At 42.6% G+C, this 24287-nt stretch overlaps 1 protein-coding gene across 1 annotated transcript in view; it reads left to right on the top strand.

Annotated features, from left to right (window-relative positions):
* Nucleotides 1-5818: 5818 nt before the first annotated feature.
* SPOCK3 (SPARC (osteonectin), cwcv and kazal like domains proteoglycan 3) overlaps nucleotides 5819-24287 on the top strand; it is a 132409-nt gene continuing 113940 nt past the window's right edge. The window contains exons 1-2 of the mRNA XM_082237245.1: nucleotides 5819-5964; nucleotides 6170-6364. Of these exons, the coding sequence (XP_082093371.1) occupies nucleotides 6170-6364 (195 nt within the window). The 5' untranslated portion in view covers nucleotides 5819-5964. The remainder of the gene's footprint in view (nucleotides 5965-6169; nucleotides 6365-24287) is intronic.

Genomic DNA, 24287 nt, shown 5'->3' with positions numbered 1-24287 from the left:
AAACAAGCATTGAGGTAGTGATGTCACAAATATGCCTATCGAATATGCTGTGAAATAAGTTGTGAGTTCTTGCAAAATTTTGCCCTTGGGTAAACTGGATCCCTGTGAATCAGAGGCTGAAGAATATTAGGTCGCTTGTGGGCTCTTTAACCCATTAAATTGCAACAGTTAAGAACCAACATTTGAAAAAGTATTTTTTCACTAAGCTAAACATTTTAATGTATTTTTTTTCCTGAGAAAATGTCTAAGATTTTTCTTATTTTCAACTCTCCCCCAACACCCCAGATGTTGTTGGCATGTGCCTAGCTTGAGGGACAACAAGTACACCTCCAGGGATGAAGTCAAACTGCTGCGTTACCAAAACTGAAGTGATGTCCCTAAGAAACAAGCCTGGGCAGTGTCCTGGGCTGCCCAGACGACTCACTGATGTGGTCCAAAGCAAAGCAGAAAAATGTACTTGACACCCACTTAGCTTCAGGAGTTGCTGGAAGGAGGCATACAAGGCACCATCCAATCGTCCTAGGGACACTACTCTGGATTTGTGTAGGGTTTATTGCTTATCCCTTTCTTCTCCTGTAGATATCCCACAAGGTAACAGAGGTTTAGGATGAGAGATTTCCTTCTCTTAGATGGGCTACCTTCCCAGGTTGACAAGCCCTATCTGCCCCTCACTTCCCTCTGCTCTACAGCATGTGCAGAAACTGCCTTCTTGACCATTGGATCCACTAATGGACTCATTCACTCAATCTGCTGGAGTATGTATTTGCATGCAGGGGAAGCCCCTAACTCACTGAGGGTTAGCTACCCTAACCCAGTTGAGCCGGCCAGTTGAAGTCATTCCCAGGGTGTGGCTGCTGTTGCAAGCTGGTAACCTCTAGGAACCACAGATGAAAGTTGAGGACAGGGTGGGGACTAATGGTGGACAAATTACCCCAGAAGCAGCACAGCATGTTCCCCCACCAGAGGTACTATGCCTCCTCTAACACTCCATACCCCAAATGCACTTTGCAGAATTCCTACCATTTTTGTGGTGGTCACCATCTTCTGCACACCCACCCCACCCCAACAATAGCCCAGAACAACATTAGGTCTGGGACATTGTGGAGGATGGAAAATGGGGTATTTTGGGAAACGTTTTGTTGGGAGTTTTTGCTGTTGTTGATATAATTTTTTTGTATCTATATTTTCATGTGGAAATTGTTCTGTTTGGTTATGTAGTTTTTGTTGTGTTTTATTTATTTTTATGACTACTTTGCTACATTTGTAACAATGTAAATCTTTTCATATTGTAAGCCGCCTTGAGCATTGTTTTAACTGTGGAAAGGTGGCATACAAATAAAATGATGATGATGAAGAAAATGGCTAATGAGACTGCTATTGATACTTGCAGCAGCTGCACCTAAACATTAAGTAAAAAGGAAAGAAGTTGTGTCTAGGCATTCCAGCTTTTAGTTGAGTGGGTGCTGCTTTGCCGTTCTGTGCTGCAGTTTTGTTTTGTTGTTGGCTGGTTTTGTTTTATGATTTTAATATAATTTTTACTTGTTTTAATTGTGCTGTTTTTATAATCCTCCCTTGGACCATTTGCTGAAGGGCAGGTTGTAAGTAGACTAAATAAATGGTCAACCCCAACACTGAGAAACAGTTGGCCAGTTACTCCTTCCCTTGGATAAATTATTTGAAATACCCACTTCTGCCCCATTTATCTGCCTATAAGCATGGCAGAGGATTTCAAGGTGTAATTTGTGGTTGGCTCTAGTATTTTTATATTTTTCTCAAATAATGCAACCTGTAGCATCCTTTTTCGGAATCAGGCTCTTAAACCAATTATGTGTAGACTGATAGACTTACAGATATGAAAAAAGCACTTAAGAGTTATTAAATGTTCAGGAAGCTGAGACAGGCAAAATTAGAGATAATTGATCATTTAGTTTCCATTGTCAAAAGAGTATACACATATATGCAAGATCACTTTTTATAAAAATCAGAGGGAAACTTCTGTAAATCCCATACTACTCTTGTTCCTAAACACATCTCTTTCTCTATGACGTATTTGTGCATGCATACACGCTTACATTTCATCTATCTCTGCTCTTCTCATTACGGAATAATTTACCACGTAAACCCTTTTTACATGTTCAGTGGAGTAAGTCAAGATTATGCTCACTCTGTCCACATTCCAACCCCCACACATTCGCCTGGAGGTGTGAACAGAGTTTACCTGTGTACAAATTGTACATGCATAAACTCTTTCTGTACTGTTGTAAAAACTACAAAAGACAAGATACAGTTATGGCTGAGATCCCGCACCCTCTTCCATTCATTCAGTGTATACGCCATGTGAGAGGGCAGTTTTACTAAAGCGAGCAGTAAAGGCTAGAAAAGTGAAATGCAAGTTTTATAAAAGAGTAATAAGAGAGGACATTAGAATAAACCAAGAGAACGAGATGCAAACCAAGGCAAAAAAATTTTTTTGGTGTATTTGTTTTGTAGATGGGATGGAAGCTTTAAAATAGTTATCAAAATCTCACTTCTGAGAATGATAAAATCAGCTGCTAGAAGATGGATCAGATATGTGGGCTGGGGGAGAGGCATTTCATGAGCTGCATTTACTAAAGGTGTGTGATCACTTTGCCTTAATCATCCCAACCAGAACTGAAGCAGCTCAATTCAGGGAGATTCAGGAGAAGCGGAAGGGCATCGTTCAGTGGCAGAGCACATGCCTTGCATGCAAGTCCCATGTTCCTGGTATATCTCAGCCCTACCTAGACATCATAGAATTGTAGAGTTGGAAGGGGTCTCCAGGGCCATCTAGTCCAACCCCCTGCAATGCAGGAATCTTTCACTCATCATGGGGCTCGAACCCATTCCCTTGGGATTAAGAGTTTCATGCTCCATTGACTGAGCTACCCAGCTCCACTGACTGAGCTACCCAGCCTCATCCTGCCTGAGACCCTAGAGCCACTTTCAGCTGGTACAGTCAATACTGAGCTATATGGACTAGTGATCTAATTTGGTAGAAGGCAGCTCCCTAGGTTCCTGTTTGGTGTGACCTTTGGCCACTCATACCATCTCTCATCCTAACCTACCTTAAAAGGTTGTTGTGAGGACAACTGGAGGGAGGAGAAAACCATATATATAGCATCTTTAACTTCCTGGAGTGAATAAATCCAGGATATAAATGTAATTGTAAACATAATCCTTCTGAAGCACTTCTCCTACTTAAGAAACTCAGCCTTACCTGATGCTTTCCACCAGATCATATCCACACTGTACATTTTAAGCTCACAGCTTCCATCAAAGAATCCTAGGAACTGCGGTTCCCAGTTTAATCCTCATACAGCTACAATTCCCAGCAGTCTTAACAAACTACAGTTCCCAGGGTTCTTTTGGGGAAGCCATGTGCTTTAAATGCGTGTTAGGGTTGTGTATGATTTTAAGTTTATTTCTGAACTATTTTGTATTAAGTATGTTTAGTACTTCCACTTTTATGTTGAAGGAAATGCCAGCCAATCACCAGCTATTGATGGTGAAGGATTCAAATGATAAATAGTGATGCCTCATTCCTACCCTTCCAATAGCAGAAGGTGGGGGAAATGGCATCCAGGAAAGCCCCTTCAGCAGCTCCTCCTCCTCCAAGACATCTGGAGGAAGTCAGGAAGAGTGAAATCAACAAAAGGCAGTGACTACTCCTGCCTTTTATCTGTTACTCACCCTATTTGGGAATCAGCAGCAGGCAGAACTGGCTCCATGGTGACATCTAGAGAGGCAGTGGAAGCAACCACTCCAGTTCAGTCATTTAGCTTAGCCAGTAAAAAAGTAAAGGGACCCCTGACCATTAGGTCCAGTCGTGACCAACTCTGGGGTTTTAATCTCAGGGCTGTGGGTTCAAGCCCCACATTGGGTGAAAGATTCCTGAGCAGTTGGACTAGAAGACCCTTGTGGCCCCTTCCAACTCTACAGTTCTATGATTCATCTCTCCTGCCCACCTGCTGCCAGATGGTGCAGTATAGAGAACATAGGAAGCCTAGAACAGTGTTTCCCAAACGTTTTTGGGCAACGGCACACCTGTTTACCGGAAAAAAATCTCGCGGCACACCACCATTAAAGCCCCGCCCCGTGACGTCAGCGTGCAGCGTCACGCCGGGAGGGACGCACAAAAGTGAACGTTTTTTCCCTTCCCCTTGCCGGGGTGGGAGGAGGCAGCAGAGCGAGGGACTGAGGGACGGCGGCAGCTGAGGCGGCGGCGGCTGTTGTGGTGGTGGCGGCGATAGCGGGCGGAGGAGGAGCCGTCGCCGGGAGTTGCTGCTGCTGCTGTTGCTGCTGCTGCCCGGACATGCCGGCCTCCTCCTCCTCCGCTGTCTCGCGCTCCTCCCTTTTGCACGCGCTGCCCCGCCGCTCGGCACCACCACCGCGGAGCCGCCCCCGGCTCGACGCGGATCCTCGCCGCCGCCGCCTCTCGCCGCCCGACTCGCCCGCCTCCCTCCCACGGCACACCAGCCAGTGTCTCACGGCACACTAGTGTGCCGCGGAACACCGGTTGGGAAACACTGGCCTAGAATACGGCCTATGGGGAGCCCAGAAGCCGAGACTGAGCGCAACAGCCTTCTCCCCTTTTGTGGTTTCTAAGAAGTGGTGTAACTGGGATGGGCATGGAAAGAGCAGTCACACCAGCCTCTCAGCTGCCCTCTGCCTCTGGGTGGCGTAATGGTGGCACTGGGTGTGCTCAGTGAGAGGAGGCAGTGGGTTAGTTACTGGCAGAATGAATTGGGCAAGCGATTGCTGCCGCCTCTCATTGCTTGCACATCCCTAGCAGCGCCACCCAGAGGGAAAGCACAGGTGGGTGAGAGGCAGCTGCTGCTTCCCCCAGTCACCTTCTTGTGCCATGTCTGCTAGAAAGAGTATGAGAGAATGGGCAGAGCTTGGACCATGAAACCATCTTCCCTGCCCAGGGGGGTGAGCGCATGAAAGGCATCAGGAGCAGCCACTCTTTTTCACTTTCTCCTTTCCCCATCCAGAAGTGGCAAGCTCAGATGAAGTGGCAGGAGGCAAGGACAGCCACCAACCTAGATGGCTTTAAGAGAGGATTAGACAAATTCAGAGAGGAGAGGGTTGCGATGGCTATGCCTCTACAATTGGATACCAGCTGTTGGAAAGGACAGGAGGGGACGTTTCCACAGGTATAGGACTCAACGCCTAGCGGCTGAGGTCCCTTCAGCCCCCCTCCCAAAAAAATATCTGAGGGGGCTGGGCCGCCCAAAGTTGATTCAAATGGGGGGGGGCTGCGTCATGTGATCTATTATGCGAGACGGGGCTTACCTGCCCCCCTTCCAATATTTTATTCAAGTTGGCACCGCTGCCCACAGACACCCGGCTGGCCACTGAGACCCGGACGCTGGACTAGCCTAGCCACGGGCCCGATCCAGCACGCTCCTCTCGAGTCCTCAGCCCGTTTCCAGCCTCTGCTACAGCGCAGGAGAGCCTTGCGCTGTCTCCTCCCCGGCAGCAGCTCTTCCTTCAGGAGGCAAAAGAAGCGGCCGCGTAAAGGCGCGCTTGCACCATACGTGCCTCGCCTCACGTGTAGCTCTCGGGCCCTCCCGGACGCCTCCGCCACGCCGAGTCTCTTCGCGCGCGCCCCGTCCGGAAGGGCCCTCCCGCGTCCCCTCGTCAGCCGAGCGCCAGCCAGAGAGCTTCTCCCGCCGCTCGCCAGCAGCTGCCTGCGGAGCGGAGCCGAGCAGCAGAACGAGGGGGGAGGGAGGGCCTGCTGGGCGGGAGGAGGCGGGGGCGGGGGCGGGGAGCGCGCGCTGGGCGCCAGGCGCTGAGTGGACGGCTCGAGACGGCGGCGCGTGCAGCGGCGGCGGCGGCGGCGGCGGCAGCAGCAGCAGCTCCTCCAGCAAGAGGCTCAGTGGGCAGCGTCGCGCTGCGTTTCCACAAGCAAGGAGCGGAGAGTCCGGGGTTGGCGGCAAGGTGACGGAGTGGGCAGCGCGCGCGCTTTCCCCCTTTCGACTCGCGCCTTTTTCTTCCTCTTCTTTTTCTCCCTTTTTTGGCGGAGGGGGACCGGCTTCTCGCCAAGGGAGCCCCCCTTTCTGTTTCGCGAGGGGAGGGTGCGGGTGTGTGTGTGGTGCCTTCGGGGGCTAACCCGCCCTCGCGGTGTCTCTCTTCTCTCCCTCAGATGCTCAAGGTAGCCGCCTTCGCGTGTGTGTGGGCAGCCGCTTGGTGCAGTCAGGCGGTGGTAGCGGCGGCGGCAGCAGCAGCGACGGGCGCCGGGGGCAGGTCAGACAGCGGCAATTTTCTGGATGATAAACAATGGCTTACCACTATCTCCCAGTATGACAAGGAGGTTGGACAGTGGAACAAATTCCGAGACGTAAGTGTGCCGTGCTCGCTTGCTCGTCCGCCTGCCTGCCTGATCCTTCTGCCACTGCTGCTTCTCCTTCCCCTTCCTCTTATCTTATTTCTGCTTACCTGGGTTTGCGCTGCGGGCGCGATCACCTTTCCTCCGCGAAGAAGTTCTCCTGCGCTTTTCTGCTCCTGTTTCGCGAAAACTGGCATGGCTCCCTCCCTCCTCTTCCCCGATGCGAGCAGACTTTTGTTTCCCCTGCAACGATCTTCACTTCCCACTGGCGGCGGGTGCTGTGATGTCTCAACTTTTCTTCCTGGGTGGTGTGGGGAGAGATGTAAAGGGTTTTTTGGGTTCCCCACCCTTCCCTTCCCCGCATCGCCTTGAGTGTAAAAAGTGCATCCCCACTGTGGGGAGCTTTCTCGCTGCTGTTAACTGAGTAGTGTAAGGATCGATCCGGTGGCTTAATGGACCCTTTAAAAGAACTTGAAAGTCAGAGGAGGAGGAGGAGGGAGACACGCAGACAATGCTACTTGGGGAGACTTGGATGTCTGCGAATGAATAAAAGCCCTGATTGATGGTGATGGGCTGCCTTGGGGCGCGGGTGGACTTTCCCACCCCCATGCCACCTCTTTGTGCACGTGCAGGTCAGAAAGATATAATAATGCTGGCCTTAAATGCTGAGAACCAGGGGATGGAAATGGTGATGAAAAGGCAGGCTTTTGCTGGGCGTGGGGGGAAGAGAATAGACATAGAGGAGGTTAAGAGTCGTAACTGGAAAGGAGAGTGGGATTTTTTAGGGCATGTGTTGGTCCTGCCTTTAATCCATAGTTCATGGGAAAGATGCTTCCCTTTTGATGGAAGCAAGCTGAGTTTTCTCTGGGTGGCTGCTGGTGGAGTGTAGCTGCTGCTACATTGTCATCTCCGATCCTGGTGTTTTATCTAGGGATCTGTATTCTCTTAACTGGAAGAGGGGGATGTGCTTGAGTTAGTTGCAGTGCTTTTTCACCCCATGGGAAGCAGCTGAGAGAGTTTGGTGGAACATGCATGAAACCAGGGTCACATTAGAAGCTAGGTAGGGAATGCAACTTCTTTTTCTTTCTCTCCTCCCTCTCCACTGCCCCCCTCACTTTGGGGCCTAATCAAATGGAGCCCAAGCAAGGAATGTGCTAAGTGAGCTCCAAGTCTCACACTCAGGCAGATCCAGTCTGTGCAGAGAATGCTTCTGAATGAATGGCTAAGGGAGAATGCTAGTACTAGGTTGAGAGCATCACCAGTCGCTTTAAATCTCCTTGCTCTATCCTTTTCAAAAAGTTATCATGAGACTAAATATAAATTCTTAAGAAGCAACACATATGTTGCAAGAAGTAATGTGAATGCTTTGCCATACTTTTTGTGAATTTTTCTTAACTTAGGCTGAGACACGTAAAGGTTTGCGGTGGAGACATCTTTGATCTGTGCAGCTTGATGTATGTGGCCTGTGAAACCTGTATAATTGGAAACAAGTCCTATGTCATTCACTAAAACTTAGTTCCAAGTTAGTGTGCATTGGATTGCAGCTTCAGTCTAAATATTTACTAGGGAAGTAAGCCACATTGGAAACAGTGGGACTTGCTTGCATTGTTTAGAATCTTATCTCCTTAGAAGCAGTTGAATGATAATTATCACCATTTATTTAAATCTTACTCCTCTAAAAATATCTAGTTGATGCTTTGGAAACTCTTCTCTACTGTTGAATTTTTTTAATGGGAAAACTTTTTTTTTTAAGTGTCAAAGTTTTCTTGTTAGAGCAAGCATACTGGATTGCCATTGTTTCTTTACTTTGAAGAACAGCAATAGCTGAATGCCGCTTAATTTTTTGTATGTATGTCAATAACTTTGGTTTTAAATTAAACTCCCCCCCCACTGAATTACTAAAAGAGAGAGAGAGAGACTGCATACAGTAATTGGTCGTGGTCTCTACACTTGAGTCACTAATATTATCTTATTATGACAAATTGTCCGTGTTTCATTAGCACTTAATTCTTTACACATTGCTCTGTACTCTATACTATTCTGTTTATCACTTTAAATAAATATTTTTTAAACCTCCAGCAAACTCTTCTCTTCTGCTTAAGTTGCCAGAAAGCTGGCACCCCAATAATAAGAGCAACTTCATCCTCTAAATAAAATGAACATGTTTTGGCTCCTCTTTGGGTTCTAATGGTGTTCATAAAAAATGACAGAAAATGAGAGTGGACAGTATAGGATAGGGTCCTCACTACTGTTTTACTAGTAAAGAGAGAAAACTTAAGTCAAGGGCATGCCATCTTAAGTTGATAAATCATGAACAATGGAATGTCAGAGGTTTTCTGGAAATAAGTTAATTGCAAGCAATAAGGTTCTAACTTCTGGGTTAGAAATGTACCCTGCTTCAAAGTATTCAAGGGGATTGGTCACAGCTTACTAGTTCCTAGGCTGCATCATATTCTTATATGCTGAGCTCCATGAACTCTCTAAGGAAAAAATGCATGGGAATGGTCTTTGGATTAATAATCAGCATCTTTCTGAATTTGTTTATAGTGAAAGATTGATTTTGCTATATAGCCAGTTAAGTAAGAGTATTGAAAGTTGTGTGTGTGATAATTAATTGAGGGTGCTTATTACCAATGCAGTGCAAAGTTGCAAAACTTACAGTGGTGCTGTAGGCTGGTTTTATCTGTAGAAACATTATAGTTAGCAGCTGAATTTTCAGTAAGCCAGTGTGTCTCTTTGAATGAATGAATGAATGAATGAATTGGAAAGGAATTCTAAGTGAACTGTTAATAAGCATCCATACATCATGGTTTCAAACATCTACCACAAATTGCATCACATACACTTTAAACTTTTTTGATTTCCTTGACACTAGAATTTCTAACTACTCCCTCTCAAAAAGAGAGAAAAATATTTGTCTTGAGACTTTCAACTGGTCCCTTCAATAGTTTGTCTGTATCTGTGATTTAATCTGAAATCATAAGTTTTTCATGCTATTCCTTCTGCATTGCCAGTGTACGTATAGAATTTTTTGTCCATGTTGGAAATAGCATAAATGTATGGCGAAAAACAGTTGGGCTAGTAAAGGTGTCCACATGTGTGTGCCTAAATACATTTCAATAGTAGGTTTCAATTTTAATTTTTAGCTTTGATTATTGTATGAAATGTTAAAAAATGCATTCCTCCTTAGTGTAGAACTAGAAGCTTGAGATTTTCCAGTTCAGTACTATGTGATTATGGTAGGATGTGGGACTAGTGTCAAATCATTGTATGATATATCCATGAAGACTGCGATCTTGTGCAAACTTAAGTATAAGAATAATGTAACCTACTGCTGAGATGCATATGATCATACTGCTCTTGTGTTAACTGATACTTTCAATGCATTATCCCATAAAACTGAATAAGTAAATGCATTGTGAAAGATCCTTGTTGGTGTTGCGTGTGGTATTATTGGGATATTAGCCAGTTTTTTTCTGTATCTGAAAGAAACAAACCTATTCTAATTATTAAAGTATTTGGAGAATACTCCCTGTTGAGTCTTCCAATAAAATGACCTGGTGTCGTGTCTGTTTAAAATACAGGTTGCTAACCTGTGGCCTTCCAGAAGATGTTGGTGTGCAGTTCTCATTTTATATCAACCAATTCTACAATTCTTTAATCATTGGCTGCACTAGTGCGGGTTAACGAGAGTTGTAGTCCAATAACATCTGGAGGACCACAGATTACCCATATAAAGAAATTTCAGAGCACTAGTGATTTAATCCTATATCCACTTATTTGGGAGACATCCCCATTGAACATAAGACTCTCTTGTGTTAGCTGGGCACAATTTATGTGGAAGCACTTTGTCCATCACAGCAGATTCATAAGACAAACTCCACCTGTTGAATGTTTTACTGTGCAGCAGTTGTTAAGGGCACAGGAGACTCGGTCATGAAAGGATATAGTAATCCTATCTATGCTTACCGCCAACATCTGGATTTATTGTAAACAGAGTCTGCATATGTTCATTTTTCAAGGAGAGCTTGAGACTCAATACATAAAAGATGGCATGATTCCACAATCCTGAAACAACTAGTTTTGAAGTAGTAGCTGTTGATATCAAAGTGGCTGACTATTTAGGAATATTCTGAAGTAATTTAAGGTTATGGTTACAGCTGCCTGAGCTTTTTAATTCAGCCTCAGCAAATAGGTGGTGAAGGCCTGGGAATACATTTTTAATACCTTAATAATATAAAAAGTCTTCCTTTATTTAATTCCACTTCTGTAGAACTTTGTTCTTTTTTTCGAGTGTAGAAAGGATTTAGAATGTTTAAACAGTTTTAAAGTGTGTGACAAGCAAGCTTTCTGTAAAATAGGAAAAATCCTATCTCTTTCAGAGGTAATTCTGGTGTGAAAAGAAGTATTTAAAGGCTTAACTCAGAGTTAACTGACAGGATTGATTAATGTGTAAGATAATGACCCTGACTTCTGGCTCATTGGCTCAGCTTTCCAGAAGTGATTTAGAACACAATGAAAGAGAATAGAGAGCTGTTCTGAAATAATTGTCCATAATCGGGGAATGTCTTAGGCCAACATTGGCTTTACACCATGTTGTTGCAACTTTGCCTGATGTCTTATAATGTTGGCATTACATTAAATTGGATTTTTCACTAAAATGATATCCATGGAATGGTGTAAATTTCAAATAATCTTTAGTACTTTATATGGAACTTAACATGACATTTCTGCTTCTTAAAAGAAATGAATTCTCTTGTGACAGTCCAGAAGAAAGTTATTCATCAGCTACATTGCAAAAGCCATGTGTTACCCTGAAACAGTAGAAAATTTACGTGTTGGGAGTATGTACTGACTTTGTGCTTAATTCCAGCAGACAGTGGTCATATTACAGGGCAGAGAGGCAATCCTGATGATGTTTAAACTGAAAATTAGCTTGATGACTGGTTGAAGAGGCAGTTTTATTTGGAAGCTTGTTTCCCACAGACATCTGAATCTGGCTTCATGACTGAGCTGAGATGTGAAGCTAGGACATCTAGCTCTTAACCATGTTACTACACCAGCTGTCTACATTAAGTAATATGGGTGATAAAATCTGGAAAGATAATATTCTTGGAAAATGACATGGACACATCTGACTACTGACTGACTCTGGTCTTCTAAGTGTGACTCTTAACTGGAAGGTTCCCACAACACAGCAGGATTCATCAACTGTCAAAAGTAGCCCATCGTCAACTATACAGAAAGCTAATGCAATTTCCCAAGAACTGGAATAGCCTTGATCAACATTACGTTGAAAAGTGCTGATCTTGTCCAATAAGAAAGCCAGATCCCAGCCTAAAATTTCAGATTTTCCTTATCCAGGGGCTTGGTTCTGTGTATACACAAAAATAGCATATCTCCAAATCCTTGGAGCCACCCCGTGGCCAGCAGGTGGTGGTGGGGTGGAGAGAATCCCTGGAGTTCATGTACTGAGCAAGCCTTGTCCAACAAGCAAGTCGGAGCTTAAAAGCTCTTCTCATGCTGAATATAACCCCAAGTGGATCTGGTACAAAAAGAGCTTTTAAGCTCCCTGCCTCGCTTGGATTTGACTTGCAGTTTCTGCCTTCAACCATTTATGGTTGAAATCGTGCAAGTGAAATGCCTTTAGGATGCCGGCATGCAGTACTCTTTTCCTAACTGAGGTTTGCAGAACATCAATCAAGGAAAAGCTACAATCCAGCAAGAAGCTCCCAGTGGTGTTATAATGGCCAGAGTGTCAACAAGGACACACCTATTTTTTGTGGTACTTGACTGCAGAGATTTCAGGATGGCATCCAATAGGATTTATTGCACTATGCTGTGCTGATCTGTTCTTTGTAGGATAAGTGCAGGGTTTTCTTTTTTTGTTTTGACTATAGCCCTATGGCTCTCCCTCAGTCATCTCTCCCAAGTTAAAACCACAGCTACTATGTTTATCAGACTTGTTGCTGAACCATGAAGATCTATAGACTGAAGAAACAATGTATAGCCTCCGGCAAGGAAACAGAGTCCAGGTCTGAAAGTAATTATTGATGAGCCTGTTGATTACATGATTGAAAAGTATCACATGGTAAACATAGTTGGTTTTCATTTAAAAAACACAAACAAACATGGGACATCTCATGGGATTGATAGCTGAGTAGGTTAGCCACCTAACGTGGGAGAGCCTCTCATTTTCTTTTTTATATAGACGGGGGGGGGGGGGAATGTCCCACAACAGAAGTAGTTCTGTAATATTTTATTACTTTGCTTTTCTTTACAAAGTTGCCCTTTATGCTCAGGGCTTTGGCATATGCTATAATATTCCTAGTTTGTTCATCAATAATTCTGTTGCAGATTATAGACAAGAGCAACTAGAGGAGAAATTCTGAGGTGACTGAAATATAAATTAACTTAGAAATCTATCCTGTCTTTATACATTTATCTAGTATTTGTGTCCTGCTAATGAATTCCTATTTATCCCTGATTCCCTGTTTGACCTCAGAGTAGTAAGGGGGAAAGAAACAGTTTAGTCAAATTGCATGTAAATAGATTGGTCTACTTGTAAATGAAATGTAGGGAGGGGGGAATGTTCAGGTTCACTAAGCGTTCTTTTCTTTGGTCTTGGAAAGCATTAGTTGAGAGAAGCTGATTATACTGCTGGATATTTCAGAGTTAGAAGAACATTAATATGCTCTTCTTTAGATTGGCCTTGTAATCTTAGGTAAAGTAGATAACTGTTTCATCTTGTCTTTATCGCCTTTCTCTGAACAAATAATCTTTCTTTTACTTGCTGCAGGTGATTTAGTGGATATGGATATCCACCATTAGTCTTGTCTTATGTCTTTAATCTTATTGGAATTGACTTTTGCCATCTGTGCCTATTATACTGCAGCTATTATAAATAGTTTTGGGATGTATGAATAGGTGCTGCCAGCAGACTTTCTTCTTGTTTTATATATAACTTGAGGTGAAAAATCTGGAGACAGAAATCAAGTACAGCATGGTTTTAATGCTCAGACTGTTCTGTTTCTTCTAAAAAGGGCAAGGCTTTCTCTGTTTTGCTTCTAATATCTGAGCCAGAAGACTATAAACATTGGTATTTGAATACTATGTATTATACTCTTATGTTTTAATGTGTATTTTGTGTAAACCACCTAGAGGTTTTTTACAATTAAGTGGTATACAGATGATGTTAAATCTTTGTCTTCATTTCATGTTGTTGTTGTTGTTTAGTCGTTTAGTCGTGTCCGACTCTTCATAGCTGGTAACATAGATTGCTGCTAAGTGTTTTTTAAGAGGGCTGTTCTATATAGTGGTACATGTACCATGTTTAGCTCACCTTTTCTAAGCTTTCACCTATGAGTCACTTACCTGTTTCTAATCTTGTCACTTGATCTTGTTATCAAATCCTTTCATAACATTTCCTCCTTTATTTCTGCCTTAAGTGTTTAGTTTCATAAATCTGTATTTAGCTTGTAAGCAGTACACCTGTGTAGTAATAGTTTGCATCTATACAGTAATTGTTTTGTGTGAAGTGGCTGTCACTGTGCCCCTGGATTTAAAAAAAGGTTTATCACATGTACACAGTACCTGTCAGTCGAGGTAAGCTTTCCAAATGGTAAGCTTGTTACTTAACTGCCATTTCAACTAATCATGTAAGTTGGCCCTTTGTTAGCATGGATTCCTTATGCTGTTGACAGTGAAGAGATTTGTTTTGAGAATTTTATTCTGTTTATGCAATTCAATTCAATTCAATTCAATTCACTAAGGCTTGTTCACACCATGTGATTGGTGGGTGGAAGAGTTAAAACTCCTGGGCTTTTCCAAACCCTTGTTTATAGCTAACAAGAGCAGTCTGCATGGAAATATGCTTTTGTGCATGGATGTCCATTTTGGCTACAATCCGTGCCATGCAAAAGGTTGCTTCACCCTGCAAGCACCTTGGGGAGTGCATGTGGATGGTTTCTGTACAGTGAAACTCATGGTTGGTGCAACTGTTAGGAGTATCTGTTATGAATGGACTAATTTCAGGTACTCTCACCTTGCAGATGATTAGCAGTAGCAGCACTAACCATCTCTTTGAGGGAACCTCATCTTTGGTAGTGTGCATAGAATAGAGCCTGCTGCTGTCTGCAAGGAGCTGCAGATTGTCTTTGTCTTGTGCAGCACATAGCATACAGTTGATCAACAACTGCCAGCTGGTGTAAGCAGCAGACTTCACTACTGGTGGCACCAGCTAAAGGTTCTTAATAGCTTTTGGGGTGACATTAGCCTGGTCATTTGTGCTCTGTGTGACACACACCCATGGGAACTAATATTCTTATAGCTTTATTGTGTGCTAAAACATTCCTAAATGTCAAATGATACCCTTATCTATCCATCTTAGATGCTTTATGATTTTCATAGCAAATTTACTAGAGACAACATGTTAGACTTACTAGCTGTCATTCCAAAACTCCTCTTAAATTTGGTTCATCCATAATTTAAGGAAGTACTGCAACTTCTTGGCTTTTCTTCTCTTCAGCATTTGCTTCCTGTGAAATCCTACTGAAATACAAGGAATCAATAATTTCCTATTTAGGATTAAACATGCCATGAAAAAGTGAAACTTGGGCTTGATTTTACTCTTGCTATATTTCTAAACTTCTTGCAGTTCTATGAATAATTGCAAATTAGAATATTGAATGTATTAGTTGAGCAGGAATCACATTTTGTTAAACCTCTGTTTAACTCTGATCTTGCCACAGTGCTAAGTGGAAAGCAGGTGTAAATTTGCCTGCAATTTAAGTAAGTCTGGGTCAGGGATATTTTTCTATTGGAGAAAAGTGCTAGCCTTTAAAAAAATAAATTAAATCATGAGACTTGTTTAATGCATTTGTAATTAGTTTTCATATTTATCATTAATAATTAAAATGGCTTACCACCCCTTGTCCAAGGATCATAGGTGGTTTACAATATAAAACACAAAAATACATAAGGTAGTAACAGACAAAAACAATATCCCCCTGTAACAGTAATGCTTTACATGTAATATTAATGCTTTTGGTTGCTATATGCAATATAAATTATTTACAGGATTGTGACCCACATTGATAGGCTGCAAAAGTGTGATAAGTGTCATTGCCCTGCATAACCTAGGTTTTCTTAATGTATATCATATTTGTTGTGGTATACCTGCTCAGCAATTTTTAATGATGCTCAGAGTTATTGTTATGCACCATAGATTCTTAGCTTTAATGGGACCCTTGATAGGACTCGCTTGCAATTCAAAATAGAACCTTTCCTGCCTTTTTATTTTGTTCTCAGTCCACTAATTATTGCTCCCATATGTGCCACACTGAAATAAATGTGAAGCAGCATTGCTTTGTGGATTAGACTATACATCAATAAAATGACGATTGTGCACAGGGTGGCAAGTGGAGCAAATACAATCTCTTTTGACATCTTATTGCTAAATGTTGGGTACCGAGATTTGCAGCTTAGGTTTCCTGACAGCTGAAATAATTTAGGAAGATGTGCCGATTATTATGTTTTGCTCTGTTGTTGTTCTGTAGATGTGCTCATCTGTCCCAAGATGTATAAACGTCACTATCTTTGATGTCGTGCAATTCCTGTATTTGTTCTCAATCCTAAAACAGGCCTGGCATAGAGGATTGTAGGACTGGCTTAAAGATTAGTACGTCCGTAAATGGATAATATTTGCACCAACTTTAATGTAAATATAGGCTAGAATGCAAAGGTTGAACACAAACAGTGAAGCAATGAGGAATGACCTCATCTAATTTTTTATTTGTTACTGTTTAAACTACAGTTTTGTCACTTTAAAAATGTTGCTACCTTTAAAAAAAGGTTTCATAACTTATCACATAGCAAAAGCATTTAGGGTGGTTCTTCCTTTGTGTCTTTCTTACATTCCCAACTTTCTGTCAAGCAATAGCTCTGAGGGAGGGGTTGGCATAGAGGAAATACAGGGTAGTGTGATTGTCCTGAATCTGGCTATTTAGAAAGCACAAAAGAGTCTCAATGGCTTGAGAAATTTGTAGCTAAGATTATGTTGAGTTCTGAATCACAGACAAGATTTGTGAGATATGGGTTCAGTGAGAGTGACTTTTGTATTTTTCGGAGTAGGTAGCTCACTTATCACTGTGTTTACAACTTTGCTATTTGCAACTTTGGACCACTCTTTCAGTAAACCGAGAGTCATGTGATAAATTCTCACATTATTGGAAGAGTGAATTCTGAATCATGAAGCAGGCAGAAGTGTATGACTTTTGATTTAGTTTAGAAGAGATGTAGCTCATGTAATGTAAGCTGAGCAGTCATGGCCTCTATTAATGACTGTAATTTTAGTTGTTGCACTAATAAGCTTGTAAGATGAACAGTTGCTTAATGGCTGGATATATTTTGCAAGCTGAAATTAATGATCTTTGTTATCCAGCTGCTAACATAAATCACTTTCCTCATTGATTCTTAAATGTGATGTATGTTATGAAAATAGAAGATCCTGGAGTGAAAGTCTCCCATACTGCTTACTAAGGCTACTGCCACCATAAATAATTATAAATGAAGAAGAACACTTCAAATAGTCTGTATCTTGCACCTTAGTTTTGTAAGCTTTGCTGATTTTAAGAACGGGATCCTTGTAATATTAGTTCTAATTGTGTTTTGCCTACAAACTCCACAATTCTATGATTCTATGCAGTGGATGATTGGAATCATGTCTGTGTGGCCCTGCCTAAGGTGTGCAGGTTTGATCCATTTGAAATATTTGCAAAGCCTCTCCATAATTGTAAGGCAATAAACAGCAGTATCTTGCATATGTGTCCAGGAATCTGCATGTGCATGTATTCACACTGTTAACGGAAAAATCTGAGGGCTCCCTTGGACAAAAACAAAGACACCAACCAGGATAACTTGGAGCAAAACAGCAGCCTGTAGGCTTGGCCTTTATTGAACTGTTGCAACAGGGTTCCCTTCCCTTGCAAGAGAGAGGAAAGACCCAGAACAATGGCCTGCAAGGCCTTATAAAAACTTTTGAAATTCCCATCCTCCAGGTTAAGCCCACCCCCAGAAACATCATGCATACATTACAGAAAGGAGGGGTTGACATCATGCATACATTACAGAAAGGAGGGGTTGACATCATGCATACATTACAGAAGGGGTTGACATCATGCATACATTACAGAAAGGAGGGGTTGAGGGAGGAGTTGTGGTGGTAACCTGAGTGTCCAGTCACCCAGCTGGTTCCTCCTTTCCCCCTCCCCATGAGTACTTTCCAGGTGACAATGGGGAGTTTGCAGTTTCCTGCCCCCAGAGGGAAGATCTGATCATTGTCCTTTGTTTCAGCCTGTGGTGAATCCACTGTTCTTTGTGATTTTGATGGTCTTCTGTCTGGGATTATCAGGGTTGACATAGCAACTGGGCAGGGCTCCTGTGGATGTGCTGGGATGGTGAAGGGATTATGGCTGACCAGAAACCAAGCACCCCCCTTTGATAGTCCTTGTCACATGGAGTAAAAAATGGAACAGTGCAAATCCGATGTATGGTTGATTTTCTATGAATTTATAACAGAAATGTGGCGTATGTAGTGTGTGAGTGTGAGTGTGTGTGAAGTTTGTGGAAACAGAATGATTGGGGTGGGGGGGTTCCTGCTACAGTTCCCCCCTTCGGAGATAAGATTGCAAAGGTGGCTACTTTGCAATCCTTTTCTCCGCACAATTTAAGGTGGTAAATAATAACCTGGTATTCTCCGTCTCAGATGTGTGTCCATGTGAACCTGAAAGGGACTTGGATATCATGCTACTTTAAGGATATTTGCATGGAAATATAATGGTGTAACAGTGCACTGCTCAGTTACTTGTGGTATTCTAGCACCTTGGAAGAAATATTTTCTCAATAGTGATCTATGCTTTGCATTTAGGCAGGAAGGTCCACTAATGACTGAAAAGTGTAGTTTGCTTCCCCCCCCCCCGGCCATTTGTGTGTTCTCAGGTGTCAAGGTAGCTCTTCTGTGGTCTCACATCGGCACGGTGTCGCAGTAGTGACAATCCCTGATGAATCCACTTAGGGCTTTCATGTAGCCTGGCACCCACCACAGCTGGCACAGGTTTCGGACACGTCCTGAGAGAAATGTCTTCGCCTTGGCCAAAATCCATGGGATTTATTATTATTATTATTACAGGCTCTGGTCTTGTAGTCCTGGGAAGTTGATCACTTGCACTTTAAGGACCAAAAAGCTAATTGCAGCCTGGATACACTTGCCCAATTCAAACTGAGTCCAATTTGAATTTATGTGCCCATGGTTCTCAACCTTTCAAACCAGTCTGTTAAAGGAAAACCGTTCTTAAAAGGGCATTTTGTCCAAATAAGTCAATTTAACTCTATAAGGGATCATTCCTGCTAAACCAAAGCATATCCACCTTCATGTTTCTTAGAAGCTTCTCCTTGGTAAAGCAAGTTTTAGCACATTTTAAAATGGATAGGGAAAGTTGGCAGAGTGCCAGGTGGAACAATGAAATGTGGCTATAAATTGAGCTAAACATTGGACTACACAATAGTGTGAGCTATTAGAAAGTATAAAATGCATGAGAATTCTCCATTGGTGTGTAAGCAATAAGACATTAAACATAAAAAACAGTTACACACAATAAATTGCCCCCCTTTGTGGAAATCACACTGTCAGACACATTTCAACATTCTTACATAATAACACATAATACAAAACAAAATAATTAAATATCTGTTGCATATCTTGACACCATTGTGATCTTTTACGCATGTATCTTTTGAATCCTGGAGCACAGAGGCTTGAGGTTCAAGTGAAAAGATGTCCTTGCAAGTCAACTCCACCCCCCTTTGTCAGGCCCACTCCCCTGGCAGTCTATATCCTTTGAAAGAGATAGCTGTGGGCACTTGAAAACTCTGGTGTCTTGTGATGACGGAAGAACTGAGTTGAGGGGTTGTTGCTGCTTTTCATCATTGCACATCTGTATAGGTGATATCCTGTAAGGGGCAGGGTTTTGGGGCTTAAAGACAGTTAGAAAAGGGAGGGGGCAAAAGGCAAAAAGGATGTCCTTCGGTTTCTGTTGGAAGCTGCAAATAATAAAAATCTTAGCGAATTAAGCGTTTCATTCATTCCAATATTATTATCACATTTTCCTATAACTACTGTTATTATCTGCCAAGTTCGTTTGCTTTCCTTCACTTTGGAGAGAAAGAGAGCTGTAAAAAATACAAAGGTTAAGAAATACAAAAGAAAGCAAAAAAATTAGATTACCAGTCAGATGAAAACAAACTTGACACAAAGACATCAGATTTAGAAAAGAATTATTATTATATATATTATCAAAACCACGCAGATTACTACTAGACTGAAAAAAATGGGAAAACCATGGGGAAAAAACTTTAAATTCACCATGTGCTATTTGATAAAAGAACTTCATGAAACTGACTTTCAACATGTGATGGACATGTCCCCAAAGTAAAACACACACACACAAAATGACCTATGAGGAACCAAATAAATAAATGCTAAAACACACAATTAATAAGTAACCTGAAGTAATCTGTTTTGGCATTCTAACATCCCAAATGAAAATAAAATAGTGTTTCTTGATGTGATAACATCAACTGTAATGTTAATACGGGAAATGAGTTAATACCAAGAAAAATGAATGGCAATTTAAAGTTGTGCAGGTACCTTGCACTAGCCAAAATGACAGAATTAATAAGAAATGCTCAGGCAAAAAGGTAAACAAATACCATTCACCAAACAATGTTTGGTTGTGCTTCGATTAACTTCATAGACATCATGGGGAAACAGATTAAATAAATGAAAACAGATTATTTGTAACTTTAAAAAAAGTGTCAAAGCCATAAAGAGATGGAAATCACTAATATAGCAGGGATTCAGACTTGTTTCACAGAACAGAAAGAAAGTTGCTGTGGGAGGAAAAAGGGACAAACACTTTGTTATCGGGGTTCACATATCCTGTTAAAAGGGAAAATTATTTCATGTGAGAAGCCTGTCAGGAAATGCTGTTCCTAAAATTCCCATTGAGGGGGGGAATGCTTTGATATTTACCTGTGAAAAGAATTTGGCATGTTAAGATTTGGAACTTGGAAAGCTCTTGACTTTTGATGGGCTAGTTGTTGCTTTGTTTTGTTTTGTTTTGTTTTTTTTAGCCTTTTGTCTTAAGTAGCCGCTGGAGCAAAGACAGATTAAGGGTGATTTCCCTCAATGGTTCCTCAATGGTTCCAAGTTTTCTTTTACATTTGGAAGAAACCTCCTCTCCCCCCTTACAGTTCCCCCCTTCCTCTCTCTCTCTTCTTTAGCTGATCTAGCCTCTGTGCATGTGCAGAGTTCATGTCTCAGCAAACCTTTTATACTATTGAAAATGTTGCATCCTTTGGCTAAATTACCATTTGAATAAGGGAAGGGAAGGGTAAGGAGTAGATTTGAAAACAGGGTTTGATTTTAAATAAAAAAGAGAAACTCAGCAATTTAAGTATTCACCAAAGCTAGCAATTTCAGCCCAAGCAAACTGAGACTGCTTCCTTTATTTACAGGAATGGTCAAGGCTAATTCTACTTGATTATTCATTTGTATGTGCTTAAACTTTGAGTAGACTTTTAAATCTAATTTTTAAATAGTAGACAAAATGATAAACACTGTAATCACTCAAATGCTTGATATTACCAGTTGGGCTTCACCTCTCACCTTTTAAAACTAAAGAGCAAAGCTAGGCTGAATTTCAACTCCATTACCACACCAGAATTTAAGAATTACCCTCCAATGCTTGCAGACACATGGTCTTCCACACAGCCACAAATTGGGAGAGTTGAAAGGGACCCTGGGGTCATCTAGTCCAACCCTCCAAAATATAGGGTTCACAGCAAGATTTCGCAGCAAGATTTGTACTACCAAAGAGGCATACACATTTAAGTACAGATTTACAGCTGGGAAAGGAAACATCTATACTCCTGAGAGGATCTCTTATAAAGCACAGTTAAAGCAGCCCTAGATTTGATTTTTTTTTTTTTTTTTTTTTAGGGAATACACAAGTGTTGCCCCCTCCCCTCTTTGCAGTTTCCTTTAAAGGAAGCTTACTCGGGAGTAAATTTACCTGGCACAGAAGTAAGAAGGGAGAAAACAACTGAAAGAGGCAGAGTGAAACAAGGGGGAGGGGGGGCATTTTCTAACAAAAGAGGCCATGAAGTCTTATAGAGACTGATATCAGGAGCCTTACAATAACTCTTCTGTCCAACCAAATCAAAGTTAAAACTGGACTCAAATGTTTTTTCTTAGAATGAACACCATACTTTTATAGGCATACGCTTAATGAAATACATACACTGCATTTTAGCTTGAGAGAGCAGTTGTGCTCAACTAGGCTTTTGCAGCAGAAACATTAGGTTAACTTCTCCTTCCAAAATAGACTGGAGCAAACTCAAAAGTTACAACACAACATCATTTACCATTACACTTAAAATCGCCCTCCTCACTTAAACTAGAGGAAGGAGTGGGGTAATCCCCCTTTCAGAACACAAGTAGCACGTATACAGGATTTCACCACTTGGGAGGGAAACTCTCTTTTAGAGCCTCTCTCAAATAACAAACATTTGCACACTCCATTCTCCATTTTGTTTTGTTTTAAGATCGATAGGCGCAACATGGCTTCCTTAGATTTAAAATTTTGAAGCAAGCTTGCAATTTAAAACTATGTGCATTTAAGAACAGTCTGTGGATGCCAAGGCCAATGTAAATACAAACCCTTGAAATATTTCTAAATCTTTGAATACATCTCTTATTCATTTATTTATTTTTTTGCCTCTGAGCACCATTAAGTTTACAGTTTCATGTTCTAGCTCTAGGCTACAGTTTAACAACACAAACTTGACCATTTCCCCCCCTTTATTATTTTTTTTTATTTCTACTTTTCTCTAATTGGAGATGACAAGCTGGAGGGGCATATTAGAGTCCTCTCTGGGGCAAAAGGCTTCATGGAAGCTTTGTTGCCAGGAGGAGTCCAGCTAGGGTGTTTAGTGAGCTCCCATTCTCTCATATGTTATTATTGGGCTTTTTTTCCCGTTAACGAAGTACGCTAAAGACAGAAAGAGTGGAAACACACACAAGGGAGGAAAGGGGGAAGATCCTTTCAGTACTCAAAGTACCCTTGACTAACACAATTCCTACTTATCTATAAACCACGAATTAATTTCTGAAAATCTCAAACCTGAACCTGAAACAAAACCACGGGTCTCTCAGCCCAGAAACTCAAACCACGGGTCTCTCAGCCCGGAAACTCAAACCACGGGTCTCTCAGCCCGGAAACTCAAACCACGGGTCCCTCTGCCCGGAAACTCAAACCACGGGTCCCTCTGCCCGGAAACTCAAACCACGGGTCCCTCTGCCCGGAAACCTAAACCACGGGTCTCTGCCCGGAAACCTAAACCACGGGTCTCTGCCCGGAAACCTAAACCACGGGTCTCTGCCCGGAAACCTAAACCACGGGTCTCTGCCCGGAAACCTAAACCACAGTACCGTTTCAATGCTAATCCTAGTGTGGGGCCCCAATTGTGAACCTCCCCTCTATCCTCCACAACAGCCCCCTGCCTAGCCTTTAAACTAAATTCGGCTTCCCTACTGGACGCCTGCGTAGTGCAGTGCCAGATCGGGCTCCGAGAAAAACAAAGGTTTGAAAGGAAGCAAATGACCTTGCGTTCTCACGTACCCGAGTCATCCCTAACAAAGGTCGCCGGGCAGGAGGGGCGGCTTCATTTGCACAGGCAGATAAGGTGGAGAGAGATTTGTAAGGGCACCCCTGGACGACTCCGAAAGGGGTGTCAGAGAAATAACAGGCACCACGCTTCCCTGGCCACACTTCCGAAAGGGAAAACGGGGAGAAAAGGCGAGAGAGATTTGTAAGGGACGCCTTTGGCCGACTCCGAAAAAGGACGTCAGAGAAACAATAAGCACCACGTTTTCCTGGCCATACTTCCGAAAGGGAAAACGGGGAGAAAAGGGAAAGGAGGCTCAAGATTTTGCAGATGCAACGTTGGAAATAAAGGAGAAAGATTTGGCTGTTGTGGAGACGTTATTTTCCACCCTCCTCCCAATGTACTTTCTTCAGAACCATACTCACGTCCGTTGATGTCCCTCGCAGATCCCGGGATCCTTTTCCCTTAGCCGGCTTGACCTCGCCTTTGCTCCCCTGGTTGAGCTTTTGGTGACGATTGATTACCGCCCGCAAAGAGGAGGCAGGGAGAGGAAGAAGGATCTCTGGGCTAAGGTTGCCCAGTGGCGCCTGATCCCCTCTATCTCCCCTCTCACCTTTACAGGAGAACCAAGTGTCCCTTCGTGGTCGCCAACTGTTAACGGAAAAATCTGAGGGCTCCCTTGGACAAAAACAAAGACACCAACCAGGATAACTTGGAGCAAAACAGCAGCCTGTAGGCTTGGCCTTTATTGAACTGTTGCAACAGGGTTCCCTTCCCTTGCAAGAGAGAGGAAAGACCCAGAACAATGGCCTGCAAGGCCTTATAAAAACTTTTGAAATTCCCATCCTCCAGGTTAAGCCCACCCCCAGAAACATCATGCATACATTACAGAAAGGAGGGGTTGACATCATGCATACATTACAGAAAGGAGGGGTTGACATCATGCATACATTACAGAAGGGGTTGACATCATGCATACATTACAGAAAGGAGGGGTTGAGGGAGGAGTTGTGGTGGTAACCTGAGTGTCCAGTCACCCAGCTGGTTCCTCCTTTCCCCCTCCCCATGAGTACTTTCCAGGTGACAATGGGGAGTTTGCAGTTTCCTGCCCCCAGAGGGAAGATCTGATCATTGTCCTTTGTTTCAGCCTGTGGTGAATCCACTGTTCTTTGTGATTTTGATGGTCTTCTGTCTGGGATTATCAGGGTTG

The sequence above is a fragment of the Podarcis vaucheri genome (assembly GCF_965113315.1).
Source record: "Podarcis vaucheri genome assembly, chromosome: 9".
NCBI classification, from domain to species: Eukaryota; Metazoa; Chordata; class Lepidosauria; order Squamata; family Lacertidae; genus Podarcis; species Podarcis vaucheri.
This window is presented reverse-complemented; position numbering and strand designations above follow the sequence as displayed.